Source organism: Daucus carota, chromosome 1 (genome assembly GCF_001625215.2).
Source record: "Daucus carota subsp. sativus chromosome 1, DH1 v3.0, whole genome shotgun sequence".
NCBI classification, from domain to species: domain Eukaryota; kingdom Viridiplantae; phylum Streptophyta; class Magnoliopsida; order Apiales; family Apiaceae; genus Daucus; species Daucus carota.
The window spans coordinates 5,978,973-5,993,425 of record NC_030381.2 but is presented as its reverse complement, the minus strand read 5'-3'; the positions used below and the strand labels follow the sequence as shown (position 1 = coordinate 5,993,425).

Here is a 14,453-nt window from a genome sequence, read left to right as displayed (position 1 = left end):
TGTTAAAAATTAAATTATACTAACAAAATCAAATTTACCGAAGGAGGAAATCAAGAAAGTGGTCATCGGACCGGCTAAAATTTGAGAATTCAAATGAGATGACTTTCGTTTAGTCTTTTTCTAGCTGATACAAAGGGATTGAAAAGTGAGCAGAGAAGTGTATTGACTGGGCAGAAGATTTGGACTTTGCAGACTCTGCCACAACTTAGCATGATACAATCATATTACACGTCCGCACCAATGCATCAATTTGTCGTGGAAGTTGAAAGTTGCTACTTGACAGTACATGCTAAACGACTTCATCAGTGCATGCTGTCAGAAGGCTTCTATCGAAAATTTTAGCGGACATTTGGATATGAGTGGAGTGAAACCGGGAATAGAAACTAATGATACGACAACGTGAGATATGAGAACTAAAAATATGAGAACGAGAGATATGAGAATGATTCTTAATGCGAGTATAAAGAAATGATTTACCGTTTAGATGAGATTGATGTTCCGTTCCATTTCACAAAATGATTAATCTAAATATTAATCGCATGAGATTTCGATTCTCATCAACCGGACTCATTAAACATTAATCATAAACAGAACACTTTCCATGTTTCAAAAAAAAAAATGAACAGAACACTTTCCTAATTGATTTAGTCATATTTGAATCGAACTCGTTTATTTTATATTTCAAATAAATAAAATTGAATTCTTTTGGAAAAGATAATATCCAACTGATATATGAGGATCATATTTTTTCTTGCAGTCCATATTATTCTTTTTGTTCATTTTAGTTTGACGATGTTTGTATTAGTGTGTTGCAGTTTACATCATTTGGGTTTGCCAAGCTGATAACTGTTTCAGGATTATAAATACGATCTTTGTATTCAATAATTATGCTATAATGATGACCAAGGGAGTCACATTGATTTAATCTCAACTATTAGGATAAAATCTATTCGAATACGTATAATCATCCTTTTATTTATGACAAACGCATGCATACATTGATGAATAATGGCTATATCATTATTATTTGTCCTCCGACTGCTTCTCCAGGCAGGGAATCAGCATCAGTTCACGCTGCATATATTGTTCAAGAGGAATTAGACAGTGTAGATATATGCTTAGAGACGGAGCTAGTAAAACTCCCGTATTAGTCTCTTGACCTTTTTTCACGTATATGGTCAAATCTCTTAAAAATACGTGTTGAAAAAAATTAACAAACTATCAATCATTCAATTGTATGCATGCAAACTGCAAACAATGAACGTATACTACTCACTGGGACGGAGGGAGTATACAAACAGAGGGACTAGATAAACTTACGTGTTACAGTTGAACTTGGGATCAACGGAGAAAAGAAACGGAAGTCCACATTTTTTCGGGAGAGAATCAATTCTAGGGAAACGAGCAGCAGGGTAAGATGGAGAACCGCGAACATGCCTATTTTGAGAAGTTAGTTCATGGACGCAGAAACAGTACTGCCTCCTTTCTGTTCTAGTCTTGACCAGTGCACGCAATGCTCTCATCGCATTGCAGCACTCGCCAGAGGGCATTGCCTGATCACCGCTGGTAAAAGAACTGCACTTTGTTCCTGTTTGTTGGATCTTGAGATCGTTACAACTCCGCGCCTCCCCTTGCTCTACCATCGAATGAGTCACCACCACCAATGCTACTGCCAAGTACAAGATTCTTGCCATATTTCCTTACTGTATACAGATATTGAGTTTATCTGTTGTGGATGGAGCAAGCAAGTATTTATGGAAGAGTTTGGCGAAAAATGTTAAGTGACCAGTAGGGCTTATCAGGATCATATTATAGCGAACTGAGCTTTAATATCATGTTAAGTGACTAATTTTCCTAAAATCTCAAGGTGTTACCGGGATCATGTTATAGCGAGTTGAGCTTTGATACCATGTTAAGTGACCAATTCTTCTAAAACCTCGAGGTGTTAGGAGGAGGATTTACCAGAATCATACTATATTCTAACCAAAAACGTGTTTATTGAAATAAGTTTAACCAGTAGTTAGGACGTCGAATGTGACTTCTAGTAATCAACCACTTCAGGCATGTCTGTGCATGTAATAAACTGTATTGTATGGCTCTGCCTTCGGCTTTGTTTCATACTATATACTCTTATACAAGAGTTAGGAGTTAGGACACCTAACTAGATGTCTGATATATATTTGATGCATGTGCATCTACTTCTCAGGCTCATTGTATGCTTACTCATTAAGCTTACTTGTTTTAGCTCAAAGACATGTACGAGGCAATCCCATATGGTTAGACTGGTTTTGATGAATCGATGAGTAAATGCTATCATCTAATTATACAAGCCTTCGAATAAATTTTTAGTCTGAAATGTCCGATGAGTTGAACTAAGAGTTGTTTTAAAACAATGTGTTTCTGTAGTTTAAGGTGCGAGGCTTGCAAGGGTAATTTTCACGCGATACACATAACAGGACCATAACACAGATAAATTTACAGCATAGATAATCAGATTAGTAACTAGCGTTGATCTTTTACAGGGATATTCTTTTTCTAAAAGTTATAGTATAGATGCTATGAAAGTAGATGATTTGCCACAAATTTCCTTTCTGGTTTCCTCATGCCTGTACACTCGCGGAGAAACAATTTAGTCTCTGCTTATAATATGCAGCTTTTGCAGACACTGCACTTCATGAACTTAGAATCTATGGTTGCTTAGATCTCCAATCACTGCCTTCATTGTAGGTCTGCATTCTGGATTTTCATGTATGCAAGCTGATGCTATATTTGACAATTTAGCAGCTTCCAATTTAGATAAATTGCCGTTCAGATTCTGATCAATGAATTCTTCATGTTTGCCTGTTTCAACTTCCTGGCGCACTGATGCACTAAGAATTGTTCTGCCAGAGAGGACCTGGAGCATGATCACTCCAAATGCATAAACGTCGCTCTTCTCTGTAAAACGACCAGTAGTAATGTACTCGGGTGCCATGTATCCCAATGCAGCACTGACCTTGAGAGCTGAGAAGACAATGTCATCAGCAAGAAGCTTTACTAGACCCGAATCCATGATTACTGGATTAAAGTCCTGGTCAAGGAGTACTTTCTCAACAGAGATGTTTTGGTGAACGATAGCAGGTCTATTCGTTTCACTAGTGTGTAAATATCCGATACCTGATCAAATGCATTATATAAAACTTGTCAAGCTTTAATTCATTTTTCACAATATTAAACCTTAGCAAGCAAAATTATCACTCAGGACAAACATAAAAAAAGTTATGGTACTAACCTTTGGCAATGCCAGTGATGATTGAAATCCGCATTTTCCAGTCAAGAATGTAGTTGCTTCTTCCATCTGCAATGTCTAGATGTTGAGCCAGGTTCCCATTGGATGCAAAATCATAAATTAGATAACATTCTCCCCTTCCCATTGAGCAACAAAAGCCTCTCAGCCTAGCAAGATTTTCATGTCTCAGAGACGTCAGCAAACGCAGCCCGTCCATAAATTCAACTTCCTCAGACTTACAGCTGATTATATTAATGCTTTTAACAGCTACAAATGACCCATCCTTCAGAATGCCTTTATAAACAGAAGAGAATTTGCTCTTCCCCAACAAATTCACCTCGGAAAAATACTGTGTAGCTGACTCAATCTCTTCTAAATTGAACTTAAATCTCTGCAGAAAGTTATCAGAGTCATCGCTACCAATCTGATAACAAACCATTGGATCCCACTTGTTACTGTACTCTAGTGTTACAAGCGGAGATGCAGTTCTTGAGTAGAAATCTTTAGCATCAGTAGCACTAAGCCTATCATCAGAAATGCTGTGAGAAGTGATTATAACCTTCTGTTTGTTTCTACGATGTCGAAAAATCAATAAGCCAACAGCCACTACAGTAATGATAATTGTAATGATTCCACCAAAAATTGCAATTTGACGAAGCTTTGATGATCGTGGACAACTGGTCTGATTGCAATCTGCATGAATCTTGGCATTTAAGGGGGCATGTTCAGCATTAGTACTATTTTTTGTAGGTGAAAAGGGTTCAATCTGGTTGATATTCTGATCATCCCAAGAATTGCAAGGTCTCAATGAAGGATAACCAGCACCACACAAACCAGAATTATTCCCAAAATGAAATCCTCCCTTGATTTTCTTCAAACCTTCATGACCAAAAAGAAAAATAAAAAAACACAATAGATCCAATATCAGACTATGGCGCGACAACTAGTATTTATTCAACTTACCAAGAGGGACGAGTCCAGAAAGTTTATTGTTTTGAACTTCTAAAACTTCTATCAGGGGAGCATTGGCTAATTGACCAGGGATTTTACCAGATAGATGATTAAAGCTCAAATCAAGCCTTTTTAGCATTCCCATGTTTCCTATGCTGGAAGGGATCTGTCCGGTCAATCTATTGTATTGCAATGTAAGAACATTTAGCTTCTGCAAATACCCTACTTCCTCTGGTATGCCTCCACTCAAATGATTACAACATAGCTCCAAAACTGATGAACAAGAATTTACATCATGTTGTCAGATACCGTATTCAGAAATTTGAATTCAAGCAGATGATTTTTTTTTTAGTCCTTTTACCATATGGTTGTGTCCACCTTACTAAATTGTGCAGAGAAAGACCCATGAAGTTAAGTAAGCCAAACCAGATATAACCTTGAAAGGTAAGATGTACACAGAGCTTAACCTTACTCACTAAATTATAAACCTTTCTTTGTTCAAGTATAATCTTTTAATCTTTGTTTTCTTTTTCATTTTCTAAATAAAGTTTCAGGCTTTGGGTGAAATCATTCAAGCAAAAATTCTAAAAAAAAAAACTATTAGAACTTCTTCTGTATTAATACTTATGTCATGTCCCTAAAAGCTCATATTGCTAGACATAAGTGCATTATTAAAACTTATATCTGAAAAAACTGATTATATATACCCCATAGCCAAAAGAAATCACATGGAAGTACTACTGACCTTGGAGGCTAGCCATGTTGCCAATATGAGGAGGTATAGTCCCAGAGAGATTATTGACATTGAGATAAAGATCAATCAACTCAGTGAGATTAGAAATTTCAATAGGTATTACTCCAGACAAGGAGTTGTAGTGCAAGTAGAGACCAGACAAGCACTTCAGTCCGGCCACAGCCGGTGAAATGCTTCCAGTAAGACCTTTCCCCTGCAACGAAATGTTAGCAACTTTAAGGTGCAAATTACAAGCCACTCCTTCAAATGAGTCGTTGCTACATGGGTCACCTTCATCTGTCCAAGATTGCAGGTACTTGTTATCAGGGTCAAGCGACGATTTTAACTCCATTAGTGCTTTAACTTCTGCATTACCATTTATGTGTTTTGCAAGGGAAGAAAGTGTGAGGAAAATAATGAAGCTGGTGCATAGAAAATTGTTGCATGAAATGGTATTGATGTTCATATTACAGAATGATCCTAACAGCAGTGAAACTGAGACAGAACTAAGTTGGTTTCTTTATAATCACTGTCAAGTTTTTTTTTATGGAGATTCAACATAGAAGAGTGAGGGAAAATATGAAGAAATGGTGAAGTATGAAACTGAAAAGTTTTGTTTGCTCTCAAGTCCACTCTCTCCAGGACTGGTAATGACTTTGATTACTGTCTTGGTCTTGATTTTTCTAGAAAGAATGTTCCAAGGGGTACATATAAAGTAGATTATGAATTACTCAAAAAATTCTTTTAGAAAAATATGTAGTAAGTTACCCTTTAAATTTAACATAGGCTTATATAAACTATCTTGTGAGTTGGAAATAAAAATTCCATATGCCATGACCTGGGAAAATTTATAATCTCGATACTTTATGTCGAAAAGAAGATGATTTATATTTTTATACAAGTAATTTAGTGATTCAAATTTTCTAATTTTCGAGATCCAAGAATAAGTGTTCAGACTTTAAGTCAATCCTTTCTAGGTTCATGTCAATTTAGAACTTGACAAAGAAAAGGCCTGCAGTTAACTATTTCAAGAAGATTGAAAAAACATCACTTTCTGGAACCCATATTTTTGAATTATAGTCCTGCATAAGCGCCACTAACAGCTCACAAGTTCTTGAGCAGTATGCAAAGCAATATAGAATCAATGGCCTTGATGATTGTAAAGTAGTATTAACAGGAGAAGCATTAGTAAAATAAAAGTGACAAAAGTGAAACCAATTATACATAAAGTGAAAGTGCATGCAGAAAACACCAAGCATGTTTTAGGTGCTGGCCTTCATGAAGAAAATAGGGAAACTGTGTTAAATGATATAGAACACTCACTCATATTTTAATACTTAAAGTTCCATCCATCCATATTGTGATCCATTGAATAAGTTTTATCCTCTTGAAAATTAATATTTGTACCATGCTATTAATGTTATGATGTTACATGGTGCTAAACAACTCAGATTCATTATTGATTTGGGCCAAACTGGAACCAGAAACAGAATCTGTCATTCAAATTTGAAATTGAGTGGCTCAATTTCCCTTTACAAAGTAAATCAAGGAATGAACTTTTATCTTGTGTGTTGGCCGCACAGGCACCTGTTAACTCCACATTAGTAGTCCATTCCGAACCTTTTTTTTGTGAGGGGTCACGCACACTTTAATATGTGGCCAGAGTCAAATGAAAGCAGCTAAAAGGAGAAAGTGTTTGTAGAATCAAACCTTTATAACATCAACCTTTGTTAGTTAAACTTTACAGTTTCACACTTTCACTTTGCTCATATGCATGTACAAATAACTATCTGCAGCAACAGATTCCTCATGAACAATGTCTGCAATTTTCTTGTATCAGAAGATTAATGCCGCTTCCGACGAAAACTGTATTATCAGAAATCAAGTGTGGCTGACTCCATTTAAAAGGGCTGTCAGAATTATTGGCAATTTCAGCCTGTGAATCATCAGTATTTAGGTGGACTGTAGGAATCTCCATTAGGTGGATTGTTACTATCTTATTTTCTGTCAATTTTTTTGATGGAACTCTACCATTAAAACTACCATTCTCTGAGACTTCCTAGCTGCCACATTGTAGTCACTAATTTTGAAAAAAAAGAAAGGGAATGCAACAAGAAAATGCAGAAGTGCCTTCATATGTGCTTGCAGGTCAGCCTATTCTGACTTTTGAAAAATAATAGAGAATTTTATAAATCATGACTGTTAGTTAAAAATTAGGACAAAACTTGATTTTTAGGCCCCAGCTAATCTACAAAATTTAACTTGAATTATATTAGTCCTGACTATCTGCTTGTAGAATGTATTTGTGACTTTCATTATATTAGTCCCGACTGTTTCGAAATCCTGATTCCATCACTGGTTGCCTGTTAAATATATCGCTACCGCTTCAAACCCGTCTTGAAAATATATTCGAAATTCATTTAGAACACTGAGCTCCCTGTACACAAAAATATTTTGCGATCGATAGATATATACAGTCAAAAAATTATTTAAACCAAGCATATTGATACAACATCATCGCAACTTTCCCGCATATTGCCACTTAAATTTTTTCATTGCTGAGTAACAAGCAAGTGCATGTTTCAAGTTTATGATCCTCGCGGACTGGCAACAACATAAGCTACATAGGCACATAGCATAATCTTTTAAGAACCAGAAAAGCTAATTATATCTATAAACTTAATTATAGAAATGTTCGATTTTTTTATTTTTTTTTTGTTCGATATCTGATTCATTTTTCTGAAATTATATCATTAAGAAAGGTGTACGTAAACACGTGTCTTGCTCATAGGTTTAAATAAAGATCTTATTTTCACCTCACAGACATAGATGGAAATGTGTTTTTGTATAATAATCTGAATTACACTTAAAAAAATCGAAGTTATTTTTACATGAAATCTCATTGATTGTTCTTAGTTTGACATGAAACAATAGAATTATTTAATTAAATGTAATGACTAAAGGTAGATAAATTATAAAATATGAAATATTAAAAAAATATTTATATCATAATAAAAAAAATCGAAAAATATAATTCAAACTTGTTTGACTCTCAGGCAAATGCTATCTAATCTCTTTCTGTTGATAATATAACAAATTATTGTTTTCCAGATCCCATATCCAAAAACCAAACTGTATCATAGAACAAACTGGAATTGAATTCAAAATGACATCAGAAAAATGAGCAAACAAATTTATTACATCCGTGCATCACTAACAAGTAGTAACAGCTCATCCAGAAATAGAGAACAGCAGAGACTTATCTAGTTGCACACACTTGTGTGCAAATGGCTTATCCAGTTTCGAACAAATATTTCAAACATAAGCTCATTTGACAGAATATTTTATCCTATGACAACTGACAAGCAAGAAGTGTCCGATCTGGGACTGATTTAAAACAAATTTACAAAACTTTCTGGTCCTTACAAAGCCTCTGCGCTCCCTTGTTAAAAATTTGCAAACAAGAACAACATCTTCTATACCGTATCTTCTGAAGTCGAAAGAAACAACACATATGGCACACGAAATAATATATGTATAATCAATCGGCAAAACTACTGCAGTTTAAAACCCAAAACCTTGTGTAAAATTTATAGATAAATTGGCCATCAATACATCACCTTAGTGTAGCATCAATGACTCCGTCAAAAAGGAAAAGGGAGGTGTGACATCAATACTTACATCAACAGCTTGATCTCTACCAGAAGTAGTCACACATGAAAGTCCAATAACTAGTAGACAAAGAGGCACCTATCCATTCAGTCATTCAGATATATAACTATCGCTGTACATATACGTCAAAGTTGGCAGGCTAAGCTTATTTCTATGAAGACGATCACAGCATTACAACCAAACAACCAATTCCAGGTGTTATCCTTGATAGACCAACCTCACAAAGGAAAAGTAAAAATATTTTAGCAGATTCACCAATTGCCATAAAGATCAGATACAAAAAAAGGCCAACAAAAAAAAAGAAGAGTAATTGTAAACCTTCTTCAAGTTTTACAAAAACAATTCGAAGGGCCTAATCTAACATCTTCAAATTTTACAAAATATAGAAATAATATGAAGGGCCTGACATGGAGCAGAACATGAAAAGTTCGTGCTAAAGCAAATAACCGATTTCAGACTATGAATATACGACTATGACAACCTAGATCCTAACACTATGTCACTATATATCTACAAACATCGACAATCATTAAAAAAAATCAATATGAGGATATTGCATCCAGCTCCATTAACTTGATGATGCAAATCAGCAAAAAAAAATAAAAAAATATATAATATTGCAAATGCGATATAATGATATGAGGAGAACAAAATCATGAACAGAGTTCAACGAAAACATTAAAATCAGTGATTAAAAGGACAAAATATTCAGCACTAGTATAAACAAGTAAACTAAATCATAAACATCTAAAAGATCTCACGATAGTCATAGGGTTTTCTTATTAAGCTAATGCCAGGATGAGCACACCAAGTCCGCTGTTCAGTACAAGTTCAGACCTACCAAATACTGTACAACACATAAGCTAGGATGAGACCGGAAAACACTGCCCGAATGAACAGTGCTCTAATCATACAGCTTCAGACTGAATTGGTAGGCAGGCATGTATAATCATAAGTCATCCACAAACAAAGCAAAACATCGATAAGTCGATTACACAATCACACTTCAGTCTCGTTCACCAGCTAGCATGCTGCTTCTCAGAGTCATAGTAACTAAGGTACCACTTAACAAACTTCTTCAATCCAGCCTCCAAATCCGTTGTAGGCTTATAACCCAGCTCCTTACTAGCCAAACTGATATTCGCATGGGTAAATGGAACATCCCCATTCCTAGGCATAGTCACCACCTTCTTCTTCGCCTTCACCTTCAAATGCTTCTCCAATATACTCACAAGCTTACTAACAGGCACAGGCGACGTATTCCCCAAATTGTAAATCCTGAACTGCGCCGCGCCTTTCTTCTTCCCCCCGCTCCCCGTACTCTTTTTCGCTGTATCCAACGCACCCACACATCCCTTCACCACATCATCAATATAGGTAAAATCCCTCGCCACCGTCCCATGATCCACACCCTCAAAAATCATAATCGACTTACCCTTAAGTATATTCCTTGTAAAAAAGAAATATGCCATATCCGGCCTCCCCCAAGGCCCGTAAACAGTAAAAAACCTTAACCCCGTCAACGACAACCCGTAAATATGATTATAACTATGAGCAATTTCCTCACCAGCTTTCTTAGTTGCAGCATATAAACTAGCAGGTTGATCAGTCCTATCCTTTTCCGAAAAGGGCACCTTCGAGTTCAGCCCGTAGACCGAACTCGAAGAGGCCCAAATTACAGCAGGCTGAGGGTTTGCTGACTTACAAGCTTCTAGCAAATTAACAAAACCAGCAACATTACTTTGAATATAAGAAGCAGGGTTTTTCATCGCGTACCGTACTCCGGCCTGAGCAGCCAAATGCATCACATGAGTAAACGACACCGTTTCGAAAAGCTTCTTCAGCAACCCAGCATCATTGATATCCCCTTTGATCACAAAAACCCCATCTTTCTCAAGAAGTAATTTCCTCGATTCCTTAAGGGTAATCTCGTAATATTTGTTAAAATTATCCAACCCCACCACACCGTCTCCTCTCCGCTTCAGCGCCGCCGACACGTGGGCCCCCACGAACCCCGCCGCTCCGGTCACCAGCACGACCCGACCCGTTTTCCCCCGGGCCGAGACCCGGACACGGTTCTCCCAACCCGACCCGGCGTACTTCCCCGCCGTCTGCAAACTCCTGCGATTCCCCTCCGGCGCCGGCGCCGGAGCCGACACCAAAACCAAGAAAACAATCGCCACCACGAAGATAAACGACCACAGAGTGAGCTTAGAGTGCAATCGGAGCCGGTAATAGTACGAGAACGACTTCTCCGGCTTGAACTTCCCCGGCGTCGACGGAATTGCGTCGAGATGCGATAATATCGGCTTCAATTGCGTCATCTTCACCTGCGTCACTTCAATGTAAACCTAAACCCTAATTTCTCCCCTAATTAAACTTAACTATCACCGGAAGTCCGGAACCTATAGACACAAGTTACTGTATCTATATACCAGTGTGGACAGGTGTGTGTGTATATATAGTGACTCGGTCCGGACCGGTTTGGTTCGGTTTGTTTGTTATAATAATTAGGAGACTGTTACTGATAATTGAGTTTAAATAAGATACTGAGGCGTGATTTAAGTTAATTAGTTTTAGATTTTGAGTAGAGTTCTTGTTTGTGATTTGAATTTTGGAGAATTGATGATAGTTGATTGCAATTCAAACTTAAGATATCAATTTCTTTTCTACTACTACATGAGTGTTTTTTTATTTTTTCTGTATTGCATGTGTGATTTTAGTTTTCTTATGATTTAGAGTTTATGTAAATAATGACTTCCTCTTAAGACAAGTTATATGTTTAAGGTTTATCTTAAAAAAATTCTTCTTAATTCTACAACTTACCGATCTGTCTTAGACTCTAAATGGTTTTTATAATTTCATGTAAGAACTAGTTTGACAAGATTTTAAAAAATCATTTTGTTGAGCATTATCGAATAGTCAGTGGATGAGTTTGTCATCCCTAGTTGGACACGTGATCAATTAACTTCGAGAAGTATTTAAACAAATATTAAATAAGCTTAAATTATAAAAAATAATTAATTATTTTATTGATAAATCACAAAAATAAAATGTTGCAATTTTTTCATTGTTCTTTTCGAATTTAAATATTGGTTATCAATTAATTATCGTAGAAAAGTTTTGTAACATAAAAAGAAGGAGCGGGATATAAAAAAAAATTAAAGAATCGGTGGGACATAAGGAATAAGATTTATTTACATAAACATTACGGTCTACGAGTAATGACATGTATTCTCATTTGATGTTTATGTTTGTACTATGTAGTCCGTATTAATGAGGTCATATCATGTGTTGCGTTCATGTTTAATGATGGGTCTTTGGTTGCCAACTGCTTTTGTGATTGATATAACTCCTTTGTTCAACCGAAAAGGTGAAGTTAGGGAGAAAAGGGCGGATCGGTGCGGTCTAGGTTAAAGGCTGGGAGTTAGCGGTTAATTTTTAGATATTTTGACTAACTGATTGAAATAGATTTTTTGACTAACGGATTGAATTAACGATTTGTTGTAAAACTGTTTGATAAATAGCTAGTTGATGAGTTTTTTGTGATGCATATCTAAACCGTTAACCCAAAAAATTCCTCAAAATAGTTTTTTTAAAATTAGCTTTTTGAGCTCAAACTTCTACTTCAATCCGCTAACTATCAAAAACTTATATTAGCGGATTGGAATGGTCAAACCTCTAAAATACCTCATACCTCTAATTTTCAAACAGGACAAAAATCGCTGCCGATACCGCAAATCTCCGATTTTTAGAATTGAAAATCGATATAGGAACCGAACCGTTAGATTGGTTTCAGTCCCAAAATCTTGAATCGGTTTCAGTTTTAAAATCATAAAAACAAAAAAAATTACTTCCAAAAGATAAAATGTTATTAAAGTAATTAGTTCCCCATTTATTTTTATGGAACTAAATCTTTCAAAGAGAATCATATGTTTCCCTTCACTACATGTATATAATTTCTAGTATTTTAATCATATATTTTTGCTTTACTTTCAAAAATATTAATATGCTGCTTGTTATAATATTCTAATTTTTTAAGATTTCTTAATTATCAGATAAATGTATGCATCATTGCACAAGTTTTTGAGGTTGAGAAAATTTCAAAGTTTTAACAATCAAAAATCGAGGGATCTTAGATAAATTTAGTTTGTGCATGAAGTTGATAATTAATATATTTATATGTATTATTATTATTCTTAAATACACACACATATATAATCGGTTTGGTTTTTTGCGATTCGGTTTTATCCTAAAACCGAAACCGCAACCATTATAATCGGTTCAGTTTTTAAATTTTCGGTTCCGGTTTGGTTTGGTTTTACATAGTTTGATTTTTAGCGGTTTCGGTTTTAATTCGATTTCTTGCTCACCCCTCGGTGAAATACATTGTTCCCTCCGTTTTATTTCTTGTTTACGTCAGACTCTTATAAAACATAAAACATAATCCCATATTAAGGTCAACATTCATGCCTCAACCTTCAATGAGCCAATGCCAAATGGAAATGTTAATAGCATTGGCATATTGGCTAGGAATAACAGAATGGAGTATCTATGGGGTATCATGGGTCCTATGAAAGATGTTGGTTTTCTGGAGCTGCAGCTTTGGGCCATTCATAAGGCAATGGTCACAGCTTACAGGAAAAGAATCCCTCGTGTGATTCTTGAATCTGACAATGTCCAGGCCTATGAAATCCTTCTGCATCAAGACGAGGAGGTGATTGAAGAGGAAGAACTTGAGGAAGTGGTCGGGCAAATCAACAACCTTAGTAGAACCTACAATGGGACAAGGCAGGAGGATGGTCTGAAGTGGGACTGCGAACTCAAGTCAGTCAATGCTTCCAGGAATAGAGCAGCAATATGCATGGCTCAATATGGGGTGACGAACTGCACGTCATTGGTTGAAGTGCCTCAGCCTTTTGAGGAGTTGCAGGAAAAGCTGGACATGGATGTCGGGCTAGGCCCGCAAGCTGATTTCCTGGAGGTTCAGCCGAACTTTGGGGATGGAGAAATCATGGCTGAATTCAGAGATGCAAATGGAAGGTTTCCAGTCATTGATCTAACTGAGGATGAGCAGGCAGGTGTATAAGGTGGAGGTAACCAGGCCCAGCAGTGCTATTGACTATATGGCTTCTAGTGCGCTGCCAGGTCTAATTCTTTGGCTTGTTTAAGGATCAGGCTTGCTTCATTTTCTGTCTTTTTAGTATGCTGATATTGTAGTAGTCTAGGTTAAGGTTATGTTGGTTTCTAGCATTGGTGTTAGTTCTGTTGAAGCTTGGCTATTTTGCTCTGTAAAGCCGGCTTCCGTATTTGTAATTTTCGCTTTTGCCTATCAAAAAAAAAAAAAAAAAAAAAAAAACATAATCCCATAATTTTATTTTAATCATTTTTAATAAAAGTTAAAAGATTAAACTTTTAATCAGGGAAAAAAAAATTAAAAATATATTGTGAAATTATATTTTAAATGAGTCTTAAAAAACGTGTCAAAAAATAATTTTCAACTTTCGGGAATGATCCACCAATACATACAACCATAGATTTTGAGAGGTTGTGGAAAAAAAAAAGATTTTGAGAGGTAAATTCAACTTAAATTAGTTATATATTAAATATTAGTATTTTGAGAAATATTAATATATCTCGTCTTTTCTATGTACTAAATATAATAATTTTAAATTTTATTTATATTTTAAGTTTAATAATATAAATATAATTAAATGTGTTGTATATTGAAATGACATGTCCACCTTTTTTTAATATTTTACAACTAAACAATATAAATTGTAAATTTTAATACGTAGATAAATAAATTTTGAACCTGAAATTAATGGT

At 35.7% G+C, this 14,453-nt stretch overlaps 2 protein-coding genes across 2 annotated transcripts; both read right to left on the bottom strand.

The window, feature by feature from the left end:
* Nucleotides 1–2,463: 2,463 nt before the first annotated feature.
* On the bottom strand, nucleotides 2,464–5,581 carry LOC108212691 (MDIS1-interacting receptor like kinase 2). The gene is made up of 4 exons (XM_017384414.2): nucleotides 4,965–5,581; nucleotides 4,232–4,492; nucleotides 3,272–4,147; nucleotides 2,464–3,156 (listed from the first exon to the last, which is right to left on the bottom strand). Exons 1-4 carry the CDS (start codon nucleotides 5,416–5,418, stop codon nucleotides 2,681–2,683), a joined length of 2,067 nt encoding a protein of 688 aa, XP_017239903.1. The 5' UTR covers nucleotides 5,419–5,581; the 3' UTR covers nucleotides 2,464–2,680.
* Nucleotides 5,582–9,289: 3,708 nt separating this feature from the next.
* On the bottom strand, nucleotides 9,290–11,116 carry LOC108205295 (UDP-glucuronate 4-epimerase 3). The gene has a single exon (XM_017375195.2). It carries the CDS (start codon nucleotides 10,946–10,948, stop codon nucleotides 9,641–9,643), a length of 1,308 nt encoding a protein of 435 aa, XP_017230684.1. The 5' UTR covers nucleotides 10,949–11,116; the 3' UTR covers nucleotides 9,290–9,640.
* Nucleotides 11,117–14,453: the final 3,337 nt, after the last annotated feature.